The sequence below is a fragment of the Poecilia mexicana genome, unplaced genomic scaffold (genome assembly GCF_051168715.1).
Source record: "Poecilia mexicana isolate PSO_F unplaced genomic scaffold, ASM5116871v1 scaffold_9, whole genome shotgun sequence".
NCBI classification, from domain to species: Eukaryota; Metazoa; Chordata; class Actinopteri; order Cyprinodontiformes; family Poeciliidae; genus Poecilia; species Poecilia mexicana.
This window is the reverse complement of record NW_028263378.1, coordinates 23952830-23962345: the sequence shown is the minus strand read 5'-3', so window position 1 is coordinate 23962345 and position 9516 is coordinate 23952830. Positions and strand designations below refer to the sequence as shown.

Here is a 9516-nt window from a genome sequence, read left to right as displayed (position 1 = left end):
TGTGAGTCAGAGCAATAGTTGAAAACAGGTTTTGAGCCCCTGGAACTGGAACAAACAACACAGCAATTCATATTTCTCCTACTAACTGCAGCACTGAGTGGTAGCCTGGATTTTGGGCCACGAACCAGAAAAAGAAGAAAAACTTTTATATGACCTACCAACACAGACATACCAGAACTCTAACTAGAACTATGAGCTTTGGCTAGGTGATATTAAGATCGTATAGTACAGAATTTGTCACTAACGTGATTACAAAACCCATCCACTTAGAGAAACGATACGACTGGTGAGCTGCAGTATTTGTGACTGACTTCCTGTATAGTTTCTGCTGGTATAACAGAAGGCATGGTCAAGATGGATCTGTGATAATGGGGGCCTGTTTCCCTTTAAAAGACTCAGTGAAGTTTGTTAGAGAACAACCTGTGATCAACTCTTGGAAATAGAAAAAAAAGCTGGTAGACGCTACCAGAAAACTGAAAACGGTTTGGATCACTTTCAGCAGAATAACGATCCAAAATTGCCAAATAAAGACAGAAATGACTCAGCAGATACAAACACCGACCTTCTTCCGTTGCCAGTTTAGTCACTGGATTCAAACCATGTGGTGAACCTGTGCGGTGAGCTCAACAGTTACTTTAAGTACTGTTTAATGCAACTGCAATAAAGAAAGAAAAAAATAAATCTTTTAAATATCGATGCATGTCTGAACAGGAGACATGTGTAAGTGGGGAGTGAAACTGGGACTTTTAGCTAAAAGTGAAACCTGTATAGTAAACGCTGATGGTTTTCTAACTACTTTAGCTTATTGATGTGTTCAAAGCAGGTGGCTGGGTGAAACTCCTTGACCATTGACCGCTGTCGCTGGGTGTGACGGTTAAGCGGTTAACATTTATCAAAGCTATCTACTGCAGAAAAGAGATTTAAAGTGTTCCTACAAGATTGAGTCATTTGCACTTTTATGTTGGTAACAATGGTGCGAACAGGAGCCAAGAACAGACTGTTCTGTAATAACTGGTTTGAAATAGCCAAACCCATACTTGAATTTGGCTAGAACGTCTACATCGGTACGTTATGTCGACATCCTCGTTAGTCCGACAATAATGTTTGAAGTCGGGAGCTCTGTCATGATGAATACCTCCACCATTACCGATTTTTCAGTTGCAGCTCTCAGTAGCCGGTCCCAGACATTCCTGTCCATATGAACAACTTCTCTTGGCTACGTGACGTTGAAATCTAGCAGGTACTATTAGATGAGCGCAACCGAGGTGGTTTTAGATCAAATCTGCCATGTCTGCAGCAAGGAGTAAACACTGTAGGCTAGTAGCTTAGCTGCAGAGGTGTAGTCGTCTCAGCCTCCTGGCTTCTCACTTGAAAAACTCTTTCCGTAAAAGTAATGGAGATTTGCTCTTTCATTCCTCTGTGTGTAAAATATCGACGACTGCTGAGTGCAAAGCAAGTTTACTGCAGTAATCCGGTGCCGGGTTCTTGCTATATATTTTTACAAAAATAACCACAACAAAATTGCTGGTAATAGCATCAAATATTTCTGTGCATATCTATAGATGATAGTGCAATATAGAGTTGTTGTTTTTTTAAGTTTCTAAACTATCACATTTACAGACATTTCTCAAAAATGTAATGATAAAAAGGTTATTGTTTTCAAATACTTCACAGCTGAAATACATCGTGGAACTTTAAAGCCATAAGAAACAACGTTTCGATGTGAGAGCATTTTTCCTTCTAGGTCTACGCTCACTTTTTCTCGACGTTGTCAGCAGTAGGGCCCTCAGTCCTTCCCTCCACTAAAACACCTCTCTGTAATCTCACCTGGCTGCCTTGAAAAGGACCAGTTTAAGCCAATTGTACTGTCTATTCCACTCAAACACAACGTGTGCATGGCAGCCCTATCTATGTTTACTGTAAATGGGATTCTTTGTTATTCGTGTTTACTCCGTCTTTCACAGATTAATCCTTAAATAAACAAGAAACCTGATGCAAACCTGCCCATTGTCCTCCCGGAGCCCATGTCGTACAAAGGGACACGTGTATGTACACAAAGCTATTTTGTCTATTTAGCTCATGTCTTACATAGCAGTCAAGCTATAAGGACCAACTATTTTTGGACTGTGAGTCACTATCACTCTATCTGGCGTTAAGGTGCTAAACTGCCAATATTGGCAGAATTGGAGGTTGGATCTTCATACATAAAAACACAAGAACAGCCACTGAACTCTGACATCTGAAAGCCCTGAGTTCCACATCCAGCAGCTACATCCATCCCATCATTTTTTCTTTACTTAGAACTAAACTCAGGTGTGAGGTTTCCAGCTCTGACTTCTTGGGAAAAAAAAAAAAATCAGAATTAGCTCACATCTTAGCTAGCTAGCATGTTTCCAGGCTACATAGCCCTACTTTCTGTCCGTCTATGAATCACAGTGGGCCCATATCCAACATGCGGGGGTTGAGATGCCACTGAGACACTTTTTACTCAGCTAGACGCAAACTGGTTGTATGCTACACTGGCAGCAACAAGTGGTTCTCCATAGCCATGTAAGAAATGTTTGGCAGCCTCAATACCTATAATTCAGATCTACATTTGCTACTTGACATCTGGTATGGATCTAACAAACTGAACAGATTTCAAATGCTCTATTTTTAGTAAATGTTTTTGTGTTCCCATGGTTTCGCTTCTTTGTATTTCAAGATAGCCAGTGTGTACTTTTTGTGAGGCAAACACTCTTAAGGTTCAATATAGCAAACACACATGAAACAATCGTGGAAGTCGGAGTAAGAAACATTTGTTTTGGACTTCTGCTGGTTTACAGCCTATCTAACCAGTGATACACATCGTACTACTACATGTTCCTTTAGTGTTCGAACAGATGAAAGAAAAATAGACTTTTATCAGCTTGTATTGCTACCATAGTTAGCACCAAAACAACAGTAAGTCCCAATGCAGCTAGAACACAAATTCTTTTCAGTCCAAGTCAAATCCATCCATTTTCTGACGCCCGTGTCCCTTAATGAGGTCAGGAGGGTTGCTGGTGCCTCTCCAGCTAATGTTCCGGGCGAGAGGCGGGGTCACCTGGACAGGTCGCCAGTCTGTTGCAGGGCAACACAGAGACAGACAGGACAAACAACCATGCGCACACACATTCACACCCAGGGACAATTTGGAGAAACCAGTAAACCTGACAGTCATGTTTTTGAACTGTGGGAGGAAGCCGGAGTATCCGGAGAGAACCCACCATGCACATGACCTTCTTGCTGCAAGGCAACAGTGGTACTTACTACACCACTGTGCAGCCCAAGTCAAATCCAATGCAGCGATAATATTAATCTACCGTAGCTGTTCAAGTCTGGCAGGGGCGACTAAACCTTAGACACTTTATTTATCCTGGTCACAGTTTTTATTGTCACTACCTTAAAATCAGTTAGAGTAGCCAAAATGACTAAGTTCATGCATGAGTGTAGAATTAGTTCTTTGAACTTCTTCAGCACGAACTTTGTCAGTTTACGCACGTGACTACACAGACGGTGGGCGGGCGCTTGCCTGTCCACATGAAAAGCTGTCAAGAGAGAGATAAAGCTCCCAGGTGGTTCTTCAAGTCAGCCGCCTGACAGCCGGAGGGGTTATAGGTGGAGTGTGCAGCTGTATTGGTGTGTCACCTGAACTTCCTTGACCTCACAAGCGCTGCATAGCATATTTATTCGTCTGTATCCTCATTCTCGTATGGACGTGTCGCACACCGGAGCAGGAACCCTCTTCGGTATTTAGGCCAGCGGCTGACCAAAAGGATTGATTTATGACTTCTGAAAGCTCTGTGAGGCTAACAACCATGAGCAGTCACGATAATGAAGCTACCACCCTGATGTCGGGTATGCGTCTACCTTGTAAGCCAGATGAAGAGTAAAGGTATCTGTTTTTTTCATGTCGAATGCCAATGTAAAGGGAAGGGGAATATTTCATATCGTTTCCTGACATGATGGCTACATCAGTACCAGAAATGAAAATAATCTGACATATTGGAAGACCTTTAATAGAGCTCTTCAGTCACACAAATAATACTGGGCTAACACCATTAAACATGTAAATGGTCACAGATGGCATTTATTTAATGTTATCAGGAAAAAAAGACATTGTTTATTCATCAAACCAGTCAACTTTGGTCAATTAGCAACTTGAACATTTTGAGAATGTACATCGGACAATGACACAAAAAAATGGTCTGTACGAAATAAATAGCTATGTTGCTCATTTACAGCTTGGCTGGGAGAAAAAAACAAAACAAAACAACAAAAAACAAAAGGGTTAATCTTCATATTTAAAAATGGCATACAGATGTGATGTGATTCTCGTGAACTCACTAACTGCTCCAAAAAAAAGCTGTTCTTTTTAAATAAAGCTTTTCACGTTTAATATGTACCTTCAAGAGCCTGTTATAGTTAAATAAATAGAATGCTTTCCATTTCTAACATGCACATCCAATTTGTCCGGGGAAACTATTTACAGTTCACTGATCCTACACATCCGCCTCTTTATTTCATTTAATTTTTTTTTTTCTTTTTTAGTTTTTAACTCCTCTACACGTTTCTTTCTTGTCACAAACGCTCATACGCACACGAATGTACAGTCACTCTTGCAGACATGCTGCATCTATATACTATTAACACAATACCTAAATCTATGGCAAGTGATCAAATGCTAACGGTGAACATGGAAGTCCATGTAGTGTGAAGAAGAAATAGTCCAAACACCACATCTTAACCAGGGAGGGAGGGGCTTACAAAAAGTTAGTTTACAATTGATCATGCACTGTATAAACTCAGCGTATTATTTGGCTTGACAGGTTTTCATCAGTGACTTCCGTATCTACTTGTTTTCTTTAAGTGAACAAAGAAAAGAGTGAGGAATAAGCAATCCTACCAAATAATCTCTAAGAATATTTAAGTCCTGTGTAAGTCCCCGCCGTTCTTCACTCTCCTACATCAAAGTGGTTTAGTTATCTTTTCGTTAGCTTCCGTGCGTAACCAGGAGCTGCTGGAAGGGGGTCGTCTCTTCATGTCCATAGTAGTGTAGGAACCCCACGCCATCGCGCCGTAGGTTGAGATGGGCAGTTTTGTTTTTTTTCTTCTCTCTGCATTTTTTATTTTTTTTAACGGCGACAATTTTTGATCCGCTCTTTTTCATGACGCAAAGTAAGAGTTCTGCATTGAGTAGAGGCGGTCGATGGGGTTTCCCACGCGGGCCTGCATGGAGTTGACTTCTGAGGACGCCATAAAGCAGTCGCTGAGGCTGGTTAAAGACGTGTCGCTGTCTATGTCGTGGAACGCAGAGTCGTTACCTGTGAGGAGAGGACACGGGGGCGATCAGTCGTCAGAATTCAAAGCGAGCCTGTTCTGGAGTAAGATTTTAAAAAAATACCACAAGGTGTTGACTAAAAATGTATAGCATGATGTAACTGCTTAAGAGAAAAGTAGCAATATTTCATACTACTGCTAAAACCTTTTTAAGGACAGTTTCAATATGTGTGACATTTCTTTATTGTTTTTTTTTTTAAATACATAAACTATAAAAAACACATACACACCAAATGTAGTAGCAGTCTCTAAGCGCTGTTATGCAAATTATCAAGAGCAGAACGGAAAAAAAAATACGATACAGTAGCACCGGAAAAACAAGCTAATATTCACTGACATGACGGGCACGCTGCTTGCAACATGACTACTTTTATTTTTCTTGTAAACAAGAAAAAAATGTGTCCTTAGCCAGCTGAGCAGACGTGTGGAGAAACATTTAGTTCCTTCCAACTGAACTAAGCTCTTGCCTCTCCTGCACTTTGACTGCCATCTCATTAATACACTCTGATGCTGTGGAATGGTATGCAGGAACATTTCAAGCTGCTGTCACATTGTTTCTAATTTTTTTCATATATGCTGGCGTATTGAGTAGAACTTGCCATGCAGGTCTAAATATGAGGAACTGAAGGGGATTGAGAAGACATTAAAGTTCTGTAAAATGTGTCAGTTTTGAAGGGCTTGAGGCTATCGACTACAGGTTTCCTTAAATACAAAACATTTTACCAAGTGGCATAATAAACAGAACTTGACTACATTATTTTATGACCTGGATCAAATATGAACACATGTAACGACTTTGAACCTACCTATATCATGGGAATAAGTTGGCTTTATATATATATGTACAGAAACTGAATCTGTCTTGTAAAATGACTTCAGACGTTTGTTGTGAATCAACGATATATAAATGTAGTTTTGGAACTCAATAGAGATGCAAAATAGTAACATGGGTATTTCGGAAGCTGATACATATTGATACCAGCATTGTCCATCATTCAGAGGGAGAGACATCAGACCAAAGAAAAAGAATAAAAAAAAATAAAAAAAAATTAAACACTGGGCTATGACTATAAAATCACAGCAGCCTTGTATTTAAGATTTATAGCAGAGTTGGAAAATTATAATTACTAATAGTCACTTTGAGAAATAGCTGTTGTGTGTCATCACAATTGCGAGAAGACTTTTGTTAGATATCATCAAAGCTCACTTTTTGCTGCCCTCCCCGGGACGATTGAAAGGCAGCGAGGGAGCATGTAAACAAGGGGCACCCTCTTAAAAGATCTGGTTAATAGCAACTGTTTACGCCTTTCATAAAAACCTCAATGTGTTATTTCTCTGGGGGGAATAGTTAACTTTATTACACTCTGGATCTTAATGATAGTGTTGCACAAAACGGGGACAGCGTTTTGAGAGATATCTTTTAATGCCTTGCCAATATTGTTCTGCTCCCCAAACCAAAGGAGAGTGATGAGACGAGGGATTTGGTTTCTTACTGCCGCGAAGAACTAAATGGGAGCAAATTATAAGGAAGTTATGAACTTCGGGAAACGGTCCCACTGGGACACGTTGAGGACATCACTCAGAAATGTGCTGTTCCAGTTACGTCCCATGGACTCGAACGTTGATCGACTCATGTTCCCGCCCTGCCTCTATTTGCATTTTAATTCCGTCTCGTATCAAACAGAAATCGGAGGCTTGTTGTCTTCCCGCTCCTGCTCCTCCATTATCTCACCCTCCTCGGACTGCGGTGCATCTCGGGTGGCGGCCTGCGCCAAGCCACATGTTTCTGCCGACATTAGGAAACATCATCAGTGTCAAGGCATCTCTTAGAAGTGGAGGCATGGAGTCGAAACCGTATTAAACAGATCTGAAAGCACACTTCAAAACCCCGAGAGTTTATGAGAACAGTCGTGTTATCTCATGTGGGAGGAGACGCTGCTCGCTCCTCTCGGGGGAGCGGCTTAAATCAGGGAGCTGTGGCCAGGGAACATGTCCCGCACAGAGGGGGCCGTGGGGCTGGTTACGGGACGGGCATGTGTTCGTCTCGTGGGAGGCGGATGCTCACCATATGGGTTCATATGGTCCCCAGGCATCTGTGGGGGGGTGAGCCCCTGCTGGAACGGGTCTGTGCTGTAGCCGTTCTGATCCATGGTGACCAGCTGCTGCTGAGGGGGAGCCAGCGGTGTAAATGAGTTCATCATCCCCTCCATCCGATTGGACATCACCTCTGCAGCGAATGGAAAAACAAAAACATGTACTTACATAAAACATCTTTAATGAAGCAAAAAAAAAAAAAAAGACATAACGATGGCAGTAGGCCTCCAAAAAAAAGAACTGGATTCACACCTTAAGTAATATCCTCTTTGTGTTGTCAATCTACCGTAACCAACCATTCAGTCTTGTTGACTGAATCTGAATATTGTTTTAGATCAATTACACACAGACTGATGCTTTCGAGATTTTTATTTATCTGTAATTATGATGATTTTCTTTTTGATCCTTATATAAAAAATAACATTTAAGATCAGAATGGATCAATAAAAAACATTTTTGATCCAGAAATTTGGGCTTCATGAAAAGCAGGTTTAACACAAACAAACCTCTTCTCAACACATATTCTAATTTACTAATTGTGACTGTGCTGTAGAACTAGACGGTAACCAGTTGTGCCTTGCTTAAATCACATCCGTCACCCCTGAAATTTGCACATTGATGGCTCTTGGTTCAAGGTCATAAAGATATGGAAAACATGTTTCCTTATTTTGATGATAATTCTGCCCCAGTATTGACAGAGTACAGGATGGACGTTATTAAACAGAATTCACGTTGCCAGTTCAAGTGGATTACCTTCGACCTGTGATAACACATTTTCCATTTTCAAGCACATTTTAACAAAACCATGACAACAAATCGCCACATATTGATCATTATGCCAGGTTTCCAAATATTTCCAAGCCTACAAAATCATGTGCATTTATAAGCCTCATTTGTTAGATAACTCTGGTGCTACTGGGGGCCCCCTGTTGGTATAGAGTCTAAAACAGCTGGTCAGGGTTCTTTCGCCTTGGGCCGTCTCTGTTTGCCTACTGCAGTTGCTTTTGAGAAACGCTCCTGCGACTATCCAATACCTCGATTGCTCGCCTGTCTCTGTGTTAGCATTTCCATGGTAACCTACAGTAGTTCTGCCACAATTCCCCTTGACAAACACTGCTTTTGGCTGACTGAGTGTCAAGAGGGACACAAAGCTGTCTCGCAGCCTCAATACTCGAGCCCGTCCCCCTCCCCCACCACCACCGCGTTTCACTTTCCAGCGGTTTTACAAAATGATGTCTGTCATTTATTTTGTTTGCCTCCGGAAAACAATTTCCAACTTTGTTCTGTGGTGCTGTTGTTTACCCGCTGACGTGTTTGTAATCCGTTATCCTTGCGTAATCGCTGATTAACAAATTTGATTACAGTGCAACACGGCTACGTAATGAGGGAGTTCTCGGTTTCCAAACATCAAAACTCAAAATAGTTTAATTGTTTAGTTTTGTCGGGTTAATTAGAAAGGGCTTTGCAAATATATGCATCCTTCAACATTTTCCGCATTTTGTCACATTGAAAACACAAACATCTATGTATTTCATTGAGATCTAATTTTAACCGATTTAATATTAATCGCAAGGAGTAATGAAAAGAATAATTTGTTTTCATTAAGTTTTTACAAAAAAAACAAAAACAAAAAAAACAAAAAAACAAATCTGAACAGAGTGGTATGCATTTGCATTTAGCTCCCCTGAGCTAAATAGTTTTGCTTACGGTTGCAAATTTAATGGAGCACGTCTCTTATCAGGTCACCCGTAGTTAGCAGCATCAATGGCAGCCGCTCACACACCTCTCTAAATGTCTCATTTTGGTCTCATCTCACCAGAGTACCTTCATCCACATGGCTGCTGTGTCCCCGACATGGCTTGTTATAACTTTGTAAACAGACTGCATGTAGCTTTTTTGTTTCTTGCTACACGTCTAACAGCTGTTCTTCTGACAGATTATCCCATCGCAGCAGTGGCAGCTTTATAAGTTTCCACATGTAAGACACCATTACCATTTTCAGATAATGGATGGAACAATGTTCTGTCAGCTGGGATATTGTTTCATTTAATTTAGGGGTGT

At 41.0% G+C, this 9516-nt stretch overlaps 1 protein-coding gene across 3 annotated transcripts in view; it reads right to left on the bottom strand.

Moving 5' to 3' along the window:
- Positions 1 to 4091: 4091 nt before the first annotated feature.
- lmx1bb (LIM homeobox transcription factor 1, beta b) overlaps positions 4092 to 9516 on the bottom strand; it is a 72890-nt gene continuing 67465 nt past the window's right edge. For all 3 annotated transcript variants that reach the window (XM_014986787.2, XM_014986786.2, XM_014986785.2), the window contains 2 exons: positions 7427 to 7588; positions 4092 to 5345 (listed from right to left, as the gene is read on the bottom strand). In XM_014986787.2, the coding sequence (XP_014842273.1) occupies positions 5188 to 5345; positions 7427 to 7588 (320 nt within the window). In that variant the 3' untranslated portion in view covers positions 4092 to 5187. The remainder of the gene's footprint in view (positions 5346 to 7426; positions 7589 to 9516) is intronic.